Below are 22016 nucleotides of genomic sequence, written 5' to 3'. Positions count from 1 at the left end.
GACAATTAGACACGGATTTTATTATTTTTTTTCTCTAGTGAACAATCGTGTGTCACTAATAACTAGTAATTACAGGAAAGAAATTAGTAATTTAAGGAAAAGTATGAAGTCCACTTTTAGTAAACAGATATTCCTGCACACATATACATATACGCAGGCACTTGGAGGGGACAGAGACAAACAGCTACAACCACAGACTGGTGTCTGCCTCTCCTGCTGGACTGCAGGCTGAGATCTGGGACCAAGCAGAGGCACAGTACCTCCCACTCAACTAAGGACTACAGCCTGTGGGTGTGGGAAGCAGAGGCAGGCATTCTCTTGTGAGGATGAGGGAGAAGTGTCAATCTGGATTAAGAGGACAGCCTGAGAATGGATACAGGGCAGTGATGCCAAGGGAGATGGGAGGACATGACCTGCTGCTGCTGCTGCTGCTGCTGCCTCTGCTGCTGCTACTGCCTCTGTTGCTGTCTCTGCTGCTGCTGCTGTCTCTGCTGCTGCTGCTGCCTCTGCTGCTGCTACTGCCTCTGCTGCTGCTACTGTCTCTGCTGCTGCTGCTGTCTCTGCTGCTGCTGCTGCCTCTGCTGCTGCCTCTGCTGCTGCTGTCTCTGCTGCTGCTGTTCCTGAGCACCATGCCCTGAGCCCCGACAGCCAGCCCAGCTAGCTGTTTACCACCTCCTACCCTGAGGAAATGCCTCACGATTTATAACTATTTATATGCTGATAAAATGGCATGATGCTCTTTAAACGTCTTTTTGCTCTGGCATCAGCTCCAGACACTGTGAGCAATTTCAGCGTCCAAACCAGATTGATGAGCCTTTTGATGGCTTTGGAGGTAGCTTCAGTGAGAGGACATGTACAACTGTAAACGCTCGCTTGTAAAACCCTCAATTTCTCTGAATGGTGAACTTCCAGGCAGTGTGGGTCCGGTGTTATATGCCTCCCGCATTAACATCATCTTCCTGTAAAGGAATAGAAATTACACTTGAGAATACCTTGGCAATCTTGGCTGGATGAGAGCTCCAAAGTATATACCAGCTCCAGAGTATCCCCTTAATTTTCCACTTTGAAGCTTTACAAAGGCAAGTGAGACATTGATTATAGGTGCCATTGGACTAAATGAATGCAGGCCAGGGGTGTGGGCCTCTTCACCTCGCATTCGCTTTGGTCTTGGGCCTGATCCCTTTGACCCTGAGCCAAAGTTTGTAAGGCCTAAGGCTAACGGCCCATTCCTGTGTTCCAGCTGATAAGAACTCTAATAAAGAAATAAGCATTCCTAAGAACCTGCATCCAGAGCCATGAATCAGGACATTTGGCAGACTTGGGGAAAAAGTGACAGTCCTTCACCCTCATTCGGGGATCCATGAGCCATCGTTTGTGATGTGCGTGGCTTCTCCTCATGTCTAGATACATGGTAGGCACCCAGTGCTGACTCTGTGATGTGTGTGGCCTCTGCTCATGCCTGGGCACTGAGGACATGATAGCCATTGTGTGCTGAGTTTGCCTCTTGTGCTTCTGATTTTTTCATCTCTACCTGACTGATTCATTCTTCCAGAGGTTAGATAGCCCCAGAGAGCTCAGGTTCAATTGAACATACGTCTCAGATCTCCCCTCCCGGACTCATTTCAGTTCATGATTTCCTTAAGCCAGAGGACTTCTCTACTAGGGAGGAAATTTATGTTATTCTGAAATCCTCTCTCTTACCCAGGGCTCATCGGCACATTTTTTGCATCTCTCTTCCTTCTCTCCTGCTCTAGACACAGTCTCTGTCCTAATCCAGGCTGGATAAGTTGCTGGAAAGGCTACAGTGTTACTGTGATTCTCCTTCAGTAGTCTTCAGCCTACTCGCTACTCCTCATAACTGACAATGTCACACTGGTGTGTTTGTTTGTCTTTCCTGAACAAGTAGAGATTTCTTATTAGGGCACAGAGGATTGTCCCCCGCCCACCGCATCACCACCACTGTCCTTACCCATCGTAAGGTATACTCGAGCACACCGTTTCATGTGCTCCCAGACACAGCGAGTCTGTCATCCAAGGCTCAGCTTCCAAATGACTTCAGGATGGTGACAGTGCTCCTCTGTGCTTCTATTGATCCATATCATCTTATGATTGTGTGCCTCTTCCTGCTATTAATTCCAGGATCTCTCAGAGGCTAGAACCAGATTTTATTCACTCCTGTATTCTCTAGTACCTAGATAGGACTGGCATGGCAGGACTCAAGAAAGAAAGGAAGAGCCTAGAAATACCACTCCAACAGGCAAGTAGACACTAGATATACTATCTCAAAAGGCTACTTGACAATGTTATGAGACAGAAAATGGTGGCATGTGACTAGCCAGACTGCCCCTACTCTTTTATTCACTCAATTACCAAACCTAGATATTTAGTACATATGTTGAGAGGGTCAGCACTGTACTGGAAACTCACAATACGGTACAGAAAGCTCCTGGCTGGGCATCCTGAAGGGTCATGTGGTCTCCTGTGAGAATCTTGGCCACTTAGTCCTCTACAGGGAAAGAGGCAAAGGGGAAGGCGATAGAGTTCGGGATGTTGGGGGCTTTGAAAAGGACTTTGTCTCTAGGACCAGTTCTACTGACTATGGGCTTTATTAGTGCATTTTTTTAAAAAATGCATTCTTTGCTGTTACTAAAGAACATTTGACACATTTCTAATTAACTCAAAGCCTCTGCTGCCAAATTAATCCCAAATGCAACAGCTGGATCACTTCACAATTATTTTATTGTTCCATGAATTGCCCACCAGAATGAAAGGCATTCTTTCTCCAACTCTGATTAGGACCTGTCTCGGTTTGGGTTACTATTGCTATGACCAAACACCATGACCAAAGTAACTTGGGGAGGAAAAGGTTTATTTGACTTACACTTCCATGTCACTGTTCATCAGAAGGAAGTCAGGACAAGAGCTCAAACAGGCCAGGAAACCTGGAGGCAGGAGCTGATGCAGAGGCCATGGATGGGTGCTGCTTATTGGCTTCTTCCTCATGGCTTGCTCAATCTGCTTTCTTATAAAAAGAACCCAGGACCACCAACCCAGGGATTGTATCACCCAGAGTGGGCTGGGCTCTCCCTCATCAATCATAATTAAGAAAATGCTCTACAGCCTTGTCAACAGCCCTAATCTTATAGAAGCATTTTTTTACCCAGTCAGGGTTCCTTGCTCTCAGATGACTAGCCTGTGTCAAGTTGACATCAAATTAACTAGCACAATTGTTCCTTGTCAACTTGACATGCAATACTTTCTAAGACCTAACCTTTTGTGCTCTTGGTTCTCCCCCCAAGATCTCACATTAGTAAATATCACAAATGTAAAAACATATTACAAACTGAAAGTCCTACAGCCTTTATTAATTCAAACACTTTAAAAGTCCAATCTCTGTAAAAATCCAAAGTTTCTTTTACAATCTAAATCTCTTTTAAAAATTCAAAGTTTCTCAACTGTGGGATTCTGTAAAATAAAATTAAAAAAAAAAAAAACAAAAAAGCTAAACACTTTCTTACTTCAAGAGGGAAGAACCAGGGCACAGTCAGAATCTGAACAAAGCAAAACCACACTTCAACAGTGTCAATAATTCAATGTCCAATGTCATCCACTCATGATCTTCTGGGCTCCTCCAAGGGGCTTGGGTCACCTCTATAGCCCTTCCTTCTGCAGCACACACAGCTTGTCCTCTAGGCTCCAGGGGTCTCCCTGCCACAGCTGTTGCTATTCTTGGTGGTCATCTCATGGTACTGGCATCTCCAAAATGCTGGGGTCATCTGCTGCAACTGGGCTGCACTTTGACCAATAACCTCTCTTGGTCTCCCTCCATGGTGCCAAACTTCATCTTCCCTACATGACCCCTTCAGTCCTGGGTTTCCATTGCCACTGAGTCTGTGCCTTCACCAGTGGCCTCTCTGGCCTCACAGTGCCAAGCCTCAGCTGTTGGCATCCATTGTTCCAGGAAAACAAAGATTTTTACTTTAGCACTGTTCAGGTCCCTTGTTCCCCACAGCCGATTCTTCAGCCCCAGCTGACCATAACCATAGATTCTTCATGCAAATGGCCCCATAGAATCTTTGCTTTCCTCTAAAACCTCACAAGCCAGGCCTCCATCATGTGCTCTGCTCTCAACAGTCTCACCTTCTAAGCTCCAGCAGACACGTCAACCCTCAATGGCTTTTCTAGTCCAAAGTTCCAAAATTCTTCACAATCCTCCCCAAAACAACACGGTCAGGTCTGTCATAGCAACACCCCACTCTCCTGGTACCAATTTCCAAGACCCTGAAAGTTTTCTTCCTCATCCTGGGACAGCAGAGTTTAACCTCTAACTCTTGATTAGAGGACAGAACCAGTGGCTCCAAGAGAAGCAGGGGACTCAACACCTTGACTTGCCCCTGTCCCTACAATGAGTTCCCTCTGGACTAGTTCTGTACTCATCCTTCAGGTGCTGGACTTAGGGAGGTAGATGTACCAGCGGTCTGTGCCTTTTCTGCTCCATTTTTCTTTTTTTCACTGACAACTATTTGATGAGCATGTTTTGTGAGCCATTCCTATGTGCACTGTTGTAAGCACCGGGCAAACAGTGATGAACACATAAGAATCCATGAGGCAAGATGGCTCAGTGGGTATGGACACTTGCCACCACAGTGGATAATCAGAGTTGCGTTCTCAGAACTCACACGGTGGGAAGAGAACCAACTCCTACATGTTGTTTTCTGACTTCCACGTGTGCACCATGCATGTGCGGGGCCCCACCCCCTGCCAAATTAATAAGTGTAAAAAAAGAAAAGAATAAACAAAAAAAAAAATCAATGAGAGGCCAAGGAGATGACTCCGTTGGTCAGAGGACTTGCTGAACCAGTCCAGTAACCTGGAATCCAAGTCAAAAAGGGGGATGTGTAATCCCAGCTCTTCTACAGAGAGATGGAAGCAGAGACAGGAGATTCACAGGCCAGCCAGCCTGAAGTATGCAGCTCAGAAGCAAAACTCAGAGACCCTGCCTCAAACTAGAGAGAACTGACTCTCAAAAAGTTGTTCTCTGGCCTCCACATATGCATCATGGTGTTGCATGCATAGTGTGTGTGTATATGTGTGTGTATGTATGTATGTGTGTGTGTGTACTCTTGTGTTGCATGCATGCACACACATACACAGAGAGAGACAGAAAGAAGGAGGGAGAGAGGGAAGAAAAGAGGGAGGGAGGGAGGGAGGGAGGGAGGGAGGGAGGGAGAGAGAGATATATTGAATGACCATGTTTTTGTGAGGTTTACATTCCAATGGTAGAAACTGGTAAAAGCCATTGCTTCAGGACTAACAGGAGGCAGGGGGATTGATAAGACTAGAATCCTTTCAAAGAGCCAGGTCCTCCCATCTACAATGATTACCAGAAAGTCAGCATTCACCTTTGCCTTAGAGACAATTGGTATGTTGAGGGTGGCTCTCTGACAGTGGTTGGCTGCTGACCTTTGCATGGATCTCATCACTGTGGAGAAGGGATGATGTAGCCTTCTCAAGGGATAAGGTTTCTGAGATTCTGTGTCAGCACTGTGTGTTATGTGCTCACATATGGTCTGTGCTTCCAGCTTTCTTTCCTGTTCAGAGCAGACAGGTATGGTGGGAAGGGAAGATTTGAACCAGGTACTCTCACCTATCTTCTGGACTTCTCATGCTAAAGGAGACTGGAGAAGAGGCTTCTGAGAGGGCTTGCCTTTCAAAGGTAATGGGGCCTAAAGAGGTCAGCTTAGCAGAAGCTCTGGAAGAGGCAGCCATTCAGCTGTGGGGCAAGGCACTCTGTCATCGTAATGTTTGATTGGCTGGAGAAGCTATTCTGGGGTCTGTTCTTGGCAGTAGTGTTGAGCCCCTTTTTGCGTGTGCTTTGGGCAGGCTGTAGGGAATCCCCTTTCAGCCTCACTCCTCTGCTCTGGGAAGAGCATGTGCCCGTGGGATGGACCTGGAGAGTCTTGGGTGATCCTCTCTATCTCATGTGGGATTTCATCCCATCTTTCCCAGTAACGCTGCAAGCAGTCGGCACCCTGACTGCACAGTTGAGAAAACGGAGGCTGAGAATTGACCCAAGCCACCTCAAAGGTAACAGTTGACACTGAATTTGCCTGTCCTACCCCAGCAGCAAGGGCTCATGCTGATCCAGAACCCCCTCTGTTGCCCACATCCCATTCCCCACCCACATGCACAGGGGGAGAGAGCGCCAGGATCCCTGTGAACCCTCAGTCATTTTGCTCAGCTCACTCTGAGTACTGGGTTTGGCTTTGTAGAAGAGGTGAACTGTGTCTAAGAGGAGAGATGTCTAAGGTACTAGAAGCTGGAAATGGCTGTGCAGGAGCAGACCCACCCCGACACATTCTGCCTTTTACCCAGGAGAAAACAGACTGGGGGGGGGGGTAGAAATGAGGTCCCCGCACAAACAATCTTGTACTGGTCGCTGGATACTGGCACCTGCAGGCCTCCTGAGGGCTGAGTGTCCTCATGTGCCAGTGCGATGGTTAGCATAGCTCATCTCAGTGTGGCAGCTCTCTCTGCAGGGCATATGTGGAAGACTGCACAGTGCACTACCTGGAAGCCTCAAATAACCTGTGGCCGGCATGGTTACTCTCCGTGTTTTCAGAGTTCAGGGACTAGTCTGTCAGGGAGCCTTTAACTCTATGCTGCCCAGATCTACTCCCAGCACCAGCAAGGAAACCCCAGGAAAGGCTGGGCTCACTTCTGAGCCATTCTGGATTTGATCCTGGAAGAAGATTAGAAGCTGTAGCTGAGGTTGCAGCTCGAGGCCCCTCCCCGTCTGGAGTTCGAGGCCCCTCCCCATCTGGAGTGCTCATGATGAAAAGGACACACTCAACCTTTATGCCAACTTCCTGCCAAGTGAAATCATTTACTTCCAAGTCCAGGGAAGTGCCCACCTAAGGGAGGACTGGCTGTGCTAGAGAGGCCATCCGCCACTGTTTCTCTGTGGTACCAGGACAGCCTTCTCTGTCCCTTTGTCTTGTGAGTCCTGAGGAGCAAGTCATAACACTAGTAGAAACTCTGCTAAATTCCAGCTTCTCCTCCTCCTCCTCTTCCTCTTTCTGTTTTCCTAAACAAAACACTGGGATTTTCTTCAGTTCAATAGAAATATATCAAGCTTATATTAGAGTTCTGGAAATACAGAGAAAGACCATCTCATTTCTGGGTGATGCTGTTGCTGAAATGGGAGGCAGAACATGCTGCTATGATCTCACTATTTGCCTCATTCCCTCATTGGCTTCATTCACAAGCCTGACCTGTCTTGGGTTTTCTGAAGATCCAACTTACCTGACATCATCAAAAAAAAAAAAAAAAAAAAAAAAAAAAAAAAAAAAAACACCACCCTGTCCACTCTGCTCCTGGTATTCAAGAGCCTCCAGAATCCAGGCTTGCCCTGCCTAGCCAGTCTCAACTCACCACACCAGGTCTTTGGCAGTATCTAGCATGGTCTCACGAGGTATTATTCTCAGGACCTTGGCTGTTCCTGCCCTTTCCCCACTCTTCTCTGCCATTTTAGGATTTCCCTCCTATCCCCCAGATTTATCCACCTTCTCTGGGAAGCCATCCTAAAGACCACTTTGCAAGACTATACTTCCAGGAATCATTTCTATAGTTCGTTACTGAAGACTGGTTTGCAATAAATTATTTCTTCCTCCGCAGCACCTACTTTGGTATCACACAGCTCAGAGTGTCTTCCTTTGCCTGACAGGCCCTAGCCCGCCCGTCTCCTGCCTGGAGTCTGAATTATTCACACCTGCTTCTCACCTCTCACCAACTCCAGGGCCTCCGCAGAATCAGAATCTCAATGATGTCTATCCTGTCTCTCACCACCTTATTTTGCGCTTTGTTGGAAAAGTGTCAGAAGGCTTTTAGACAGGGTTCTGCCCACTAATCGAACCCCTTGGGCTGGCCTCTGTGGCCTCCCTTCATTCTGATGGAACGGTGATGACGCCTCAGGACACTTTAGGGAACCGCGAAACCGGGGTGGATGGGAGCTAGAAGAAAGCTAGGAGCCCCGGGGTAATGAAAGGTGTCCAGAGATTGCATCCCTGTGCTTGCATTGGTTGTACGGCAGTGCAACTTCACCTCGCTCTCCCGAGTGTCAAGCGCATCAGCTTCCAACTCCCCACCCCCTCGGGCCACCGGGGCGGATGGGAATCCTGGTTCTCTTAGGATTCCGGTGCAAAGTCAAGACTCTGCCTCTTCGCCAGCCTTGCCCCCTCCGAAGGACTCTTTGAACACACCTTGAACCCCCGTGCCAGAGCTCAGTTCACAGCGCCTCCCGGAATTGCAGCTACGCGACTCGGGCCAAGGCCAGGGGGTCGCGCATCTTCGCTGGTGACTCAGGGCCGCTCGGCTGCAGGGTAGGTGTGGGTGGAGAGACAGACCAGGGCCGCGCGGGGGCAGCGGACGGGCGAGAGGTAGCCGAGCGTTGGGAGCAGAGACCAGCTCTGGCCCATCGCCATTCCGCTCGGCGTCTGCATCGCCGAGACCCGGGATGCGGGAGGAAGGCCCGCGCTACTTCCCAGCTGGCGCGCTCTTTAACCGGTGCGCCGGGGCCCGGGCTGCCCGCGGCGTCTGGAGCACCGAGCCAGCTAGGCGCGCGAATGAATGAGCGCCCGGGGCCGCGCGCGCTCGGGGCTGAAGGGCATTAGGACCGTGAGGATCACTCTGCGCTCCTGTCTCTTCCTATCACGCCCCCCCCCCCCCAACCACCACCACCACCTCTCTCCTTTTTCTGCTCTGCAGGACTGAGCAGCCCGGCGCAAGCGATAACAAACGGCTGGGGCAGCAAGCTCCTCTTCACCGGCTCTGAGAGCACGCCGGCCCCGGGCCCCACGCGGGGCGCCCGTCCGCCCACCATGAGGAAGATCCGCGCCAATGCCATCGCCATCCTGACCGTAGCCTGGATCCTGGGCACTTTCTACTACTTATGGCAGGACAACCGAGCCCATGCAGCATCCTCCGGCGGCCGGGGCGCGCAGAGGGCCGGCGGGAGACCGGAGCAGCTCCGCGAGGACCGCACCATTCCGCTCATTGTGAGTACGCTCTGCTCACCGGGTGAGCAGCGGGCCGGGGAGCCTGGGCGCGCGTCCTGCCCCCCGCTTTTAGCCGAGGTTCGCGGGGCCCGGCCGGGGGCTGTGTGCCCCGAGCGCCGTTCAGGCTTTGTATATGTTGGAGAATTCCTGCTCGTTGTTATGGCAACCCGTGCTGGCCCGGAGTGGCCAGGGTGCTTGGATGCAGGGAGGGTGACAGCATGTGGGGGCAGGGAGAAAGTGCTGCAAGTTTGGTGGGCCCGGCGTGCGCGCGCGACTGGGAACGTGGCGGCTCTCGCGGCCCTGCGCCACCGGGGCTGGGGACTAGGGGGTTGTGGGCGCCTCGCCATCCCCAGAAGGCGGCTGGCCCTGGAGTGCAAGCGAGCGGGTGGTGGGAGCAGAGCTCAGCGAGAGCGCGTAGGTGGCGGTGCGCACCGGGTCTCCAGCCTCTGGGGTAAAGGACGCCGGGCAGCGGCGTGGGTAGGGAAGGGTCGCTGAGCGCTGCCCTTGGCTTAGCGCCTCCACATCCCAGATCAACTTGGACCAGTTTCTTCGGCTTTGACCCCTCCGTCTCCCCGAGGTGTTTTCTGGCTCCCCAGGGGCGAGGAGAAGGCTTGCCTCGTAAGCACTCTTCAGCTTCAACACTAGGGTCTGCAGTTGAAGGGGACTGTGTCTGCGTCTGGGCTCGGCAATTCCCTCTCATGAGATCACCCTCCTGACATCCGAGCGAGTCGGAGAAACAAAAGCGGTGTTAGCGCTACAGGAGCTCCAGCAGAGCTGGGGCGAGGGGTTGGGGGGCGGATTAAGCTGCACAGTAGAGCCTGGTGGGGGCAAGCTGAGCCTGTAGGGGGCGTCTTGTCTTCACTTTCGCCCGGTCAGCTGGTGATCGCTTCGTGTGGCCAGGCCCAGCACCTGTTGAGGAAGGAGACTAGGGGACTCTTTGAGAGAACGCTAGGATGAGAGCATTCTTCCGACGGGGGCCGGTAACCTCTTGGTTACTGCTGGTCAGAGACAACTTAGGACGTCCACCAGGACCAGAAAGAAGAGCAAAGAACCAAGGAGTGAGTGTGTGTGTGTGTGTGTGTGTGTGTGTGTGTGTGTAGAGTAGGGGAGGGTGTGATTCTGATTCTGGCCCGGAAAGATCTGAACCCGAGGGAAGAGGGGACAGGAACACCTCCAGTAGGTGCAAAGTCAGTAGTGCTGACACCTGTATCCAGGAGAATGCAGGGTATTTGTAGTGAAATCCAAGAATATGAGGATGGTTCTATAGATAGCCCCTCACAGCTCCGTCCTGCCCAGATTCCCTCCCATCACCTGCTTATAAAGAAGTAAAAACTCACCGATGGCATCAGTTTCTGGACCTGGTGAAAGGAGACCTTAGGCCATAAGGTTTGGGTTTTTTGTTGTTGTTTGGGTTTTTTGTTTTGTTTTGTTTTTTTTGTTTTTCGAGACAGGGTTTCTCTGTGTGTCTCTGGCTATCCTGGAACTCACTCTGTAGACCAGGCTGGCCTTGAACTCAGAAACCCACCTACCTCTGCCTCCCAAGTGCTGGGATTAAAGGTGTGCGCCACCACTGCCCGGCAAGGTTTGGGGTTTAACCTAGATTCCAAGTTGTGGTGCATTGCTGCAAACATGCTTAGGAGGGCCACTGTCCTGGCCAAGCCTAGGACTTGGCTTCCAAAGTACTCGTCAATGTCTGAACAGAATGGAAAAAAAAAAAAAAAAAAAAAAAGACCTGTACACTCTAGGGTGCTGAGATCTATGTGAACTGACAGATCGGAGGAAGAACAACACAAACATTGGTGGTTCTAGACTCCAGTGAGTTCCCACGCTGTGAGTCCCAGCTGCCCTATTCTTAGTCCTGGATCAGCCCAGCCCCAGTCTCAGGGACCACAGCCTAAGGCCAGCGTGATAGAGGTGAGGCCAGCTGATCGGGCTCCCCATCTCTCTCTGATGCCCTGTTGGGAGGTGGCCTTCATCTAGAAGAGGGGGATGCTAGGGGTTGGTAGGTGGAAAGAGAGAGCAGGGACCACAGACAGGCTTCTGTAGCCTCTGCTCCAGAAGCCTGACCCCTGACTTTGATTGGGACATCTATCTTCTGTGCCTCTCAGATGAATGGGGTGTGTGTGTATGTGGGGACACTGTTGGTGGGATGGATACAGCACAAGTTTTGAGGGATGAGATTTAGGAGTTATGGGGGTGTGGCCCTAGTGAACACTTCCTGCCCCCCATTCCTGCAGATGCTGGCTTGCTGCTGGTAATCTGCTGAGACTGGATGCTCAGTGTAGAGTGTGCAGGGGGATTAGGGAGATACCTAGGAACCAGGAAGAAAGACAGTGATGGAAGTCTAAGGGAGCTGAGTGGCAGAGCCCCCCCTTACCACTTGGGTACACAGCCAGATCCGTCTCTACTCCTAGGCTTTAGCCAGGGATGGCTCTGCTGCTGGCGTGACTGGGGGCTGCACTTGATGTTGCTTTACATTGTGTCCCTATCGTGAATAATTCACTTCCATGTTGCCCTCAGCTGCATATAAGCTGTGCATACAGGGACCAGGCTGGATGCTTTCTGCATTCCCACATTGATACACACGGCAAGACGTAATAAGTACCTCTTTGATAAAGGAGTGCAAAGGGATTTTGCTCACTAGGAGCACTGAACAGCTTCAGCTTCAGCTTCACTTATTAGTTACCCACAGCTCTAACCCGACCTCAGTAGAAAGGTAAGACAACACATGCTTCAGTATCTTCAGGAGGTGGATGCTTCGTTCAAAGTAAAAGGGGGCAGCTGCCGCTGCTGATTTCGCTCTAAAAGTTTTGATAACTCCTCCCTGTCGGCCATTTCCAAGCATCTCTGTTGAGTTGGGCCATAACTTCAGATTCTTAGAGAATGAGGTGGCCAGCCCTGTTGTCAGAGGCTGAGCAAATTCAGACAGGCATCAGCATTACTACCCCAGGGAATCAGAGAGCTGAAACCAGAAAGGGAGGGTCCCTGTGAGCATCTGGTCCTGGAGGCAGCTCTGCCCTCACCCTGTTGTCTGGCCTGTTCAAAGCCAGCCAAGTTGCTTCTGGACCTTGGGGACCTTGTTTGGCATTGTGGGATGTTGGCATGGCAACCCCATGGCCAAATTTCTCAGAGAGGCCCTACTCTCAGCCTGTGTGTCAGATTCTGATGTGACGATTTGGTCATGGAATCTGGATTCAAGGGAGAAGCTGACTCCATTTCTCTGGCAGCTTTACCACAAGGGTTGACGCTTTGCTGCACTATGCCAGGCAAGGCGGCGTGTTTGGAAATACCCCTTGAATCCACACTGATCTGCACTAGCAGAGGATTCCAGCTGGTGCAGGAGGGAGAGTAACCAGGGCTGGAGTATGTGGTTGGTTGGTTGGTTCTGGTTTCAGGTTTTCTATATGCTAATTCTCTTAACAGGCATGAGTAAAATGCCAGAGTCTTACATGGAATTTCACTTTACATTATTTGAAAACAAAACAAAACTATTTTGGGTGTTTTCAGTGGGACATAATTAAGATAACCATTTCTTGTCTAACATGAAAGGTTTAGGCATGAATTTTCTGAACTGGAACTGCTGTCTCTGTCTCTCTGTCTCTGTCCCTCTCTCTCCTTCCCTCCTCTCTCCCCCTTCACTCCCTTCCTCCCTCATCCTCTCCTTCCTCCCTCCCACCCTCTCTCCCCATCTCTCCCTTCTTCCCTCCCTCCCTTCTCCCTTTCTTTTTGTTCATTTGTTGTTCTTTGAGATAGAAAAACCCAGGTTGGCCTTGAACTCAAAATCTTCCTACCTCAGCCCCCTGAGTATTAGGATTGCAGAAAAGCATCTCCACACCTGGCCTCAACTGGAGTTTTTTTTTTTTTTTTTTTTTTTTTTTTTTTTTTTTTTTTTTTTTTTTTTTTATCCTGAAATGGAGACAGAGCCGAATAAACATGGATGGGATACCTACCACCTGTGGACCTTTGTTAGTCTTTGTTCTGTTTAGGTTAAATAATTGGCCAGGTTTGTTAGTGCTTTGATAAACAGATGGTAGATTTCTAAAAGGGAGGAAATAGCTTTGGAAGTTCTTCAGGGATCTGTGAAGACTTCGTATAGACTTTCCTGACCTACAGAGCTATAGACTACATGACCTGTCAGGTCTTGTAGTAACCCTTTAGGTCTTTCAGGGAACTTCACTACAGATGGTGACACTGATAGCAGCTTTTCTGGGACTGTTCTCTGAGAACTAAGGTTCAATCACAGTTGAATGGATTTGTATTTTATTTATAATGTGTGCATTTTGGAGCTGCAGGAATAAGATTTGCCTAAATGATAGAAAATGATTTTGTGTTTAATTTGTTGAGGTGCCACATGTGAGAAAGAGGTTAGGGAGAGAAACACAAATATCCACAATTCCCTTTCCCAACATGTTCAGACGTGAAGTATTCATAGGGGGTCTATCCCTGGGCTCAGGGGCAGCCAAGCTGGAGGGAGTTTTCACAGGGATGCCAGGGAGGCCCAGGGGCACAGGATGCATCTTAGGGTGTTGCTCATTTCCCCAGCGACCCCTTTATTTCTGTGCTGTAACTGTAGCCTCCCACCAGCCAGTAATACCCTGCTTCATGCTAGGAGGCCTGAGGGACTTGGTTTCCTTCTGTGGTGGTTGTTCTCAGTTTAGCAAGCAGAGGAAGCTCTGAGGTGGAAAGAAAATATCATTTAGGGTGGACATGGAGGGGGCACAGGGTAAGGCTGACTAAGCTGCCCAGGGGACTGTCATGCTGTAATGGAAGAAGCCACCTTGAGGTTGGAGAGGAGGCTCTAACCGAGGAGTTCATTATAGTTAGAAGACTGGAGGTTTGTGCCTGGCCTGTTTCTTCAGGGAACCCAGAACACCTCCCCATAAGCAGCAGAGCAAAGTCACGGGAGAATAGACAGACTCAAGCCTTCCAGAAATGAACAGGGGTGACAAGCTTTCAGGTGGGGTCAATTAATGACCTCTGAGGCACTAAATTTGATTCACTTAGACATCGAGCTTGCTCTGGACAGTCTCATGCTGTGCTCTGCCTCTTCTGAGAACTGTTTCAGGCCACTTAGTCTAGCCTCTGTGGCAGCTGCCTGTTCTGTGTTACATTGATGGTGGTCACATTCATTTGATATTTTTGACACTGGACAAGTATTTCCCAAGCTTTGGATCAGCGTTCCCTCCCTCAAACAGCCTTGTGAGCTAGGTACCAACATTATTTGCAACCCAGGAGTAAACTGAGGCTTATCCATGATCTGACCAGTGAGTGTGTTCAGTATGAGGTGTTTACGACTCTAGATCTGCTGAGCTGTTTTTTGTTTTTGTTTTTGTTTTTTTTTTTTCCTAGCAACATCCTGATTGGCTCTCCTGCCTCTCTTCTCTTCAGGTTCCACATTCATGCCCTCACCATCACAAGTCAAAATACTGGGGGATGGTGGGGAATTGTATCAGTACTGAGCATGTGCAGGCTTACCGCCCCACTTCCACCCCTTTGGTTTGTAAATGGTACTCTAGAAGGACCACTCACATTTACACTGTAATCATCGTGTAAGAATCCAGACATGGAATTGGGGGGATGGCTCCGCGGTTAGGAGCATGGACTGCCCTTCCAGAGGAACCAAGTTTGATTTCTAGCACCTGTATTGGCCATCTCACAACTGCTTGTGACTCCAGCTCCAGATCTAGTGACCTCTTCTGGCCTCCATGGGCACTACACCCAAATTGCACAAACCCGCACTCAAGAGACAAACACAGATGCATATAATCAAGAATAAAATATGAAAAAGAAACTAGACGTGATAAAGTATTCAGAAGGTTATGCACTTGGCCATTTTGTTTTATTTTTGAGACAGGTTCTTCTTTTGTAGCCTAGGCTGACCTGGAACTCACAGATGTCCTCTTGATTCAGCCTCCCTGAGGGCTGGGATTGCATACACAGTGTGGTTTCCTACTTTATATAAGAAATTTGAGCATCACTGAATTTGGGCTCTTTGATAGACTGATAAAAAAGACTAACCCCAGATGGACATAGAGGCTAGCTATTGAAAACATGGGTGGGGAGGATAGTGTGTGTGTGTATGTGTGTGTATGTATTTGTGTGTGTGTGTGTGTGTGTATGCGCGCTTGTGCACTTGCTCACATGCAGGGTGTGAATGGATGTCCAGTGGCCACTCTGAGGTTCAGTTCTGCTTCCAAGTTGTTTGTCTCCTTGCCATCTAAAGGTGGTTCTAGAACCGACTCCCTTTGTAGACAGGGCTCCAGGGACTAGACCAAGCCAATGGGTGCAGTTGCAGGGAGAGTTTTTTTTTTTTTTTTTTTTTTTTTTTTTTTGTTTTTTTGTTTTTTTTGTTTTTTTTTTTTTTGCAGCAGGAAAGGTTTTTCTTGCAGAACCAGTCTGTGCTGGAATAGTTCAAGGCCCGCCAGGGTGTCTCTCCACAGGCTCAAGTCAGCAGATAAATGCTTCCAATAGCAGCAGGTAGGGGAGAAAAAAAAGACTGGCTGTCGTGAAATAGGGTCCAATTATTGCACAGCAGGAGACCTGGCTCCCTGAGAGGCAGGGCTGGCCCAGCAATCGAGGCTGGGAGAATAAAGGAACCCCCAGCTGTTGTGTGCTCCTCCCCTCTGTTCCTTCAGAGCAGCCAGGCAGGGAGGGAGAGGGGAGGTCTGCTGGTCCCTGGAGGAGCTGAATAGCAGGGGGCGGGGCTTCAGCAAATGCCCCCCCCCCCCCCCCTTAGTGCCTCCTTTGGTGTTTTTGGCAGAGTTTCATGCATCCCACTTCTGTTTTCTGATCCAACCCGGGTACCACTGGCAAATTGCCTGTTCTTTTTCTCAGGGTCCTGGCCTTTACTTTCCAGGGCAGTATGGGCTGGCAACATCCTTTGAATCCCAGCTTATAGAAGAGGCTGCAGCCCAGGCCTGCCTGTGCCCTTACCTCACACGGTTCAGCCACACCCAGATATGCAGGGCCACCCAAAAGACTTTGCAGAACATCTTGAACCAGGGATGGTTAGGAGATTGGGGCTACTTTGGGTAAGTGGATGAACAGAAGAACCTTAGTGTGTGTGTGTGTGTGTGTGTGTGTGTGTGTGTGTGTGTGTGTGTGTAAAATGCTACATATAAGGCTCTTTTGGACAACATGCAGCTGGCATGGAAGAAAGTCAGCTCCAGGAAAAGCCGCCTCTTGCTGTTTTGTAGAGTGCAATGTGGCTCCCCAAAAGTCAAAAACAAACATTGTCACAGAGAGCTTAGAGAGGGGTGACAACTCTTAGTGTGCTCACAGATATGGGGACCTGCCATCCGGGGCTCTCCCTGGCTCCCTGAGGGCCCTGAAGGGGGACTGGTCCAGGATGGAAACTGAGCCTGGCTTTTGAGAAGGTGGTGCATAGGGTAGGGGTGTAGAGAGGATATGAATGAATGAATGAATGAATGAATGTCCAGGGGCCACTGCAAGGGCCAGCCCTGCAGCTGAGGGGCTTGCAGCCTCAGGTGGGTCACTTCTACACTCTAGGCCAGGATCTAGACCATCCTTCCCAGCTCAGACTGCATAAACAAGGGAGCCCTAGGCCAGGGCTCAGGGCCTCACAGTGCTTTACTAAAGGAGAATAAGGCCAGAGCGCAAGGCATATGGAAAGCCAACTAACTACTCAAGTGCTGGCAGCGTTGACATCTCCACAGGAATACGCTCTTCCCACTGACTACCAGGGCTACACAGCCACTCCTGTTGAAGATGTCCGAGTGTGCCTGGGATGTGCTTGTAGAAGTGTCTCTAGGTAGACTTAGATCTTGTAACAGTTCACAACCAAAAGGAAGCTTCAAAGACCTGTCCTCAGACCACTGATAGCAGCAGGCAGGCTTTCTATTGCCCCAAGGCCACAGCCTGGGAAGAAACATTGTTTAGAAAAATCAGTTAAGTAAGTCAGCAGGTTGGTCATCTCTTGGCAACCTTTAGCTTTCCCTTGGTTACAAATACAGCACATCACAGGAGGACCGAGGTTGGAATCCCCTGGAGCTGCAGACATCCTGGAAAGTGACAGATAACAGCAAAAGACCAACCAGAAATAGGAGTTGCCGCTGCTCAATGCACTCACTGGTCAGAATGCCTGATGCTTCACCTATTCACTGCCTTGACAGTTGTGCTCCAAAACTGTTTCAAACATTAAGAAAACAGGCATAGTCTCTGCTCTCGAGGAGCTTGGGTCCTGGGGGGTAGTGCAGACAATAAACATACGAACGTAATTTATTAGATAGTGGCAAATACATGAAAATGAAATAAAGCAGTGTAAGGCGGCAGAAGAGGGGGTGAACAGGGCCAGGAAGGGTCTCTCTGGTAAGCTGGCATTTAACCAGAGTCCCAAATGGAAAAAGACTGAGCCATGCAGACATGTAGGGAGAGAGTGTTCCAGACAGCCAAGTGTAAGCCTCATCTCTGGAGGTTGTAATGCCTGGTGTCCCTGGCTAGGGCAGCTTGTGGCCAGGGGAAATCAGCCAGAGGGAGAGGCCAGGTCATTAGGCTCTGAGGGCCCTGGTAAAGACAGGCTCAGAGAAACATTACTGAATCTCTGAGAAGTGATAAATTATATTCAGCATGCAGGCTTGGTAAGTCAGGAAACTGTGTCATTCATTTCATTTTCCAGCAAGATGATCAAATCTATTTGTAAGTGTTGTTTCTTAATGTTCTATGGCTTGGAACATTTTGTCCTTAGAATGTGGGATCAGTGAAATACATACAGTGTGTGGGCGTGTGAGTGGCATATGTTTCAAGCGCATTATATGTGTGTTCATATGTGATGTGACCTGTGTCTATGTCCTGTGGGGGGGGTGTCATGTGTTGTGTGTTATGTCTAGTGTGTTCGGTACGTGTGGTATGGGCCTGGTGAGGGGGAAGGGAGGGTGCTAGTGCCTGTAAATGGCACAGGAGAATGGAGCCCTTGTTGAAGCACTACAGTGGGGGGAGATGGGAGGCCTGTCTCTAGAGAGAGCTTTGTGTGGGCGGGAGAGTGCTGCGACTGGGTATCTGATCAAGCCCTCCTTTGTTTCCTTGTTTGGTTGGTGGTATTCTCCTCAGGTACAGCCAGACTGTGGAATCCCATTTTCGGGCAATGCAGGACCTTGAGATTCTTTCCTCTTTCTTTTGCTGGAGACTCTGAAGCCTGAGGCTGCCCTAAGATGGAGAGGTGGCACTTGTTCAGGGGCAACCCACTCAGCTGTTTTTCAGTGTGATGGGGATGCAGGAGCTGCTTCATCCCTTGAAGTTCAAGTGGCTTCCTCAGCACCTGAGTGATGGCTTCCTGTGTTGCCGGCTGCCTGTAAGGCCTTCTCTTTGTGGGTCAGCGCACATAGGTCAATTGCAGACCAGAGACAGTCAAAGTTGCCCTTTCCAACGGAAGCTTCCACCCGCCCATTCTGGCTCCCTGCTTCTTGAATACAGCAGGGGAGGGCTGATGATGTCTGGGGCCTTCTGCTGCAAGGAGTTCTGAAGCTCTGGCCTGCAGGGGCCACTGCAGTCATGAGCAGCCTGTGCCAAGTCAGTCAGCTCTGGGGACAGGAGATGGGGAGCTGGTGTTTGTGTGTTGATAGGTTTTATTTGTTGGTTTATTTGTTTTCATCTATGAAATCGGGAACCTGCTTCTTTGTGTGAAGCACATCTTTTTTCCCTTCCCTTCTCTTTCTGGGATTGGGTTATGGAGCAGTGTCCCAGGGGTTGAGGAGTAGAATTCAGTCTGAGGTTCATGGAGAAAGATCATGTGATCAATCAGTGATATCTGTGCTAGTTTTGGTGACTTGGAGGAATAAGTGGTTAGGACCAAGCACAGCACCCAAATAATTCACCAACCCAAGAGAGCAGATAAAGAAGGAATCAAACTGGGCTGGAGAGATGGCTCAGAGGTTAAGAGCACTGACTGCTCACTCTTCCAGAGGTCCTGAGTTCAATTCCCAGCAACCACATGGTGGCTTACAACCATCTGTAATGGGATCCAATGTCCTCTTCTGGTGCGTCTGACAGCTACAGTGTACTCATATAAATAAAATTAATAAATCTAAAAAAAAAAGTTTAAAAAAAAAAAAGAAAAGAAAAAGAAGGAATCAAACAACAGGGCAAAGCCCTTCCACTCCTGGAGGGCATTGTGAGGCAGTGAGCTGTAAGAGATTTCTGAGGAGAACACATGCAAATGGCATCTTGGTTCCACCTCATGAGAATGTGAAAATTGCCAGGGCTTTCCCCTAGAACACTAGAAGGAGATGACTCATTCCTGGGTACACCCCAAGATTGTCAGTCTTCTCTTTTTCATTTAGCTGAGAACATAGCATCTCTTGAATAACCCTTCCAAATAAGTAGAGTCCCTGAACCACACCTGGACAGGGAACCACACCTGGGCAGGGAACCACACCTGGGCAGGGAACCACACCTGGGCAGGGAACCACACATGGACAGGGAAACACACCTGGACAAGGAACCACACATGGACAGGGAAACACACCTGGACAAGGAACCACACATGGACAGGGAAACACACCTGGGTTGGGGTTCAGAGTGAAGTTGGGAGTGGGCCTGTTTGAAGACTCAGAGTACATATAAGGCCCAAGAAAAATGGAAGCCAACATTGGGCAAGTTGGATGGGGGACAAGAAATGGCCTAGACAGGGTCAACAGGCCTGGACAAAAATACTGGGAGGAGCCAACCCCAAGGTTCTGAGAATCTTTACAGGCTAACACTTCTGTGCAGGTGGACAGAGCTGCCTTCAGCAGACCCACACTCTCACACTTGTCCAGACCTCAAAGTCACCCAGTGCCTGTGTTTTTTGGGCACTTAAAATGTAGCTACTGCAACTGAGGAACCGAATCTTTTGTTTTATTTAATTTTTATTGATTTAAACTTTAAAGCAGACACTGATTTTGGTTGTTAGAAAACTTTTGGAAAAATTTAAAAGCATATCTATATGTGGAATCTACATTTTTAACTATAATTTTTATGACTTCTCAAGACAGACTATTTTTAATGAAATCTTTGTATCTAAATTGAAACATACTACAAAAATATATATTGGATTTCAAAGATAACAGCAGAAAAAAGAAACTCAAATAACCTCAATAATTTTTTTTTCTGTATTGAAATGATACTGTTTGGAGCTATTGGGGTAAGATACAACACACACACACACACACACATACACACACACACACACACACATACACACACACACACACATCTATCTTAGGAATTTGGCTTTTCAGTGCCAAATTCCTGGGACTGAACCCAAGGCCTTATGCAAGCCAAGCACATGGCCTATCATAAACGGTATCCCCAGACCCCTGTCTGCTATGAAAATTAATTTCACTTGTTCTTTTTTTAACCTCCTTTTTTTTAATGGTTACTAGAGAAGTTCTAATTGCATACGTGGCTTATGTCCTGTCCTGTTCCCATTGGAAAGTTCTGGGGCTTGCATCGGTTCATGACACTCTTGGGTGGCAGGTTGTCTGAGGAAGAAGGTGCATGGAGGGAAGGGCGTGGCCGTGTCATTGCTTATGGTCACACAGGATGAATCCTTTCTGGTCCAGCGCCCGCTGAGCTCTTGCTTCCTATTCGCTGTCCTCATTCGTGGGTACAACGCTCCTCTCAGCATGGCCCTCACACCATCATTAAAACCAACGTTTCCTTTCAGTGCCTTCTAAGTTCTCACTGTGATGAAAATGGGTTTTGCAGAAGGGGAGGGCAGTGGAGGCGGGAAGCCTTTTACTCCCCTGGTCTGCTGCCTTTGGTGTTCTGTCTTTATCCTGTTAGAGCTGGAATGACAGATAGACTTCAGCTGTAATTTTGGCTCAGACTCTGGAGCTGCGCTGAGGACTCAGAAGCTGAAGCCAAGCCAAATGGGGAAGGGTTGATTGGCTTTGTCTGGAAAGGACTTGGAGAGGAGCCGTTGAACAGGGGCTTTGCGTGATCCAGTCTGGTGTTATGTGAGGTGGCCTTTACTGAGTGAGTCATTGCCACTTTACAGACTCGAGATATGCTTTAATACACTGGCCAATGCACTTTATTTATTTTACTTGTGATTATTATAGTGTGTGCGTGTGTGTATGACGTATGTGCATGTGTGTGGGATGATTGGCACAGCACACGTGTGGCAGCCAAAAGTACAACTTTTGGGGGTCCTCTCCTACCACCACGGGTTCTGGGAATTGAACCCAGGTCATGAGGACATGGAGTCCAAGGTGGGCAGAAACCTGCAAAGTGCAGAAAGAAAGGGGAGCTCCATTTTCTTCTTGCCCTCTTCTTTCTTACTTCCACCGAAGCAAGTGCTGTGGATGTAAGAACATTTGGGGCTTCCTTAGGGCTCTGAGAAAGATGCAGCCCAGCAGAGTGACTCTGAGCACAGATCCTGGAGGCAGGGGATAGCATGTGCTCCAGCTGTGCAGCTTACAGCTGTTTAAGCATTCTGTGCCTCAGTTTTCTCATCTGCAGAGTGGGGATGCTAGCAAGCCCTGCTTCAGTGTGCAGCTGCGTGACTAAGTGGGTTACTTTATGCAAAGAGTCCAGAATTGGAATAGTAGGCTCTATGAGAGCGTCCCTGTACAAGTTGTTGGTGATCATAAGTTGTAATTTGTTAACTTGTGTATTCATTATCTAATGTCATCCCTCAAATCTCTCCCAGACTCAGAGGCTTCAGACAATCAGTTGTTAGTGTTTCTCCCGCTTGGCTTATGTTGGTGCTGGGATGCAAGGAGGTCACTGGGAGCTGCCTCTTTAAGAGTAGTTGAGGAAGGACAGGGACAGAGCACCTTTGACTGACCAGTGTGCACTTGGTACATCGATTTCAACCCTCCCAGCAAGGCCTGTGAGCTGCTTCTCCCCCGTTTCTCAGATAAGGAGCTTGAGTCAGAGATGGCTGGTTATCTGCCAACAGAGTCTGGATTCAGCTGGAGTCCCCTGCTTCAAACCTGTAGAGACACCTACATGTCAAGA

General features: G+C 49.1%; 1 protein-coding gene, 1 long non-coding RNA gene and 1 pseudogene across 4 annotated transcripts in view; 2 read left to right on the top strand and 1 right to left on the bottom strand.

Moving 5' to 3' along the window:
• On the bottom strand, positions 1-7948 carry LOC143437039 (uncharacterized). The gene is made up of 2 exons (XR_013106738.1): positions 1970-7948; positions 1-959 (listed from the first exon to the last, which is right to left on the bottom strand). It is a non-coding gene; the product is annotated as an uncharacterized LOC143437039 (long non-coding RNA).
• On the top strand, positions 7600-7690 carry LOC143437229 (small nucleolar RNA U3; annotated as a pseudogene).
• Positions 7949-8054: 106 nt separating the features above from the next.
• The window catches only part of Galnt16 (polypeptide N-acetylgalactosaminyltransferase 16), an 84811-nt gene continuing 70849 nt past the window's right edge, over positions 8055-22016 (top strand). The window contains exons 1-2 of one of the 3 annotated variants that reach the window (XM_076921840.1): positions 8055-8381; positions 8767-9056. In XM_076921840.1, coding sequence (XP_076777955.1) covers positions 8880-9056 — 177 coding nt within the window. In that variant the 5' untranslated portion in view covers positions 8055-8381; positions 8767-8879. Of the gene's footprint in view, positions 8382-8721; positions 9057-9974; positions 10115-22016 lie in introns of those variants that run through there. The other 2 variants (XM_076921842.1, XM_076921841.1) reach the window with 2 other exon arrangements.

Source organism: Arvicanthis niloticus, chromosome 23, assembly GCF_011762505.2.
Source record: "Arvicanthis niloticus isolate mArvNil1 chromosome 23, mArvNil1.pat.X, whole genome shotgun sequence".
NCBI classification, from domain to species: Eukaryota; Metazoa; Chordata; class Mammalia; order Rodentia; family Muridae; genus Arvicanthis; species Arvicanthis niloticus.
The sequence above is the reverse complement of the archived record's forward strand: the minus strand, read 5'-3'. Positions and strand labels throughout refer to the sequence as shown.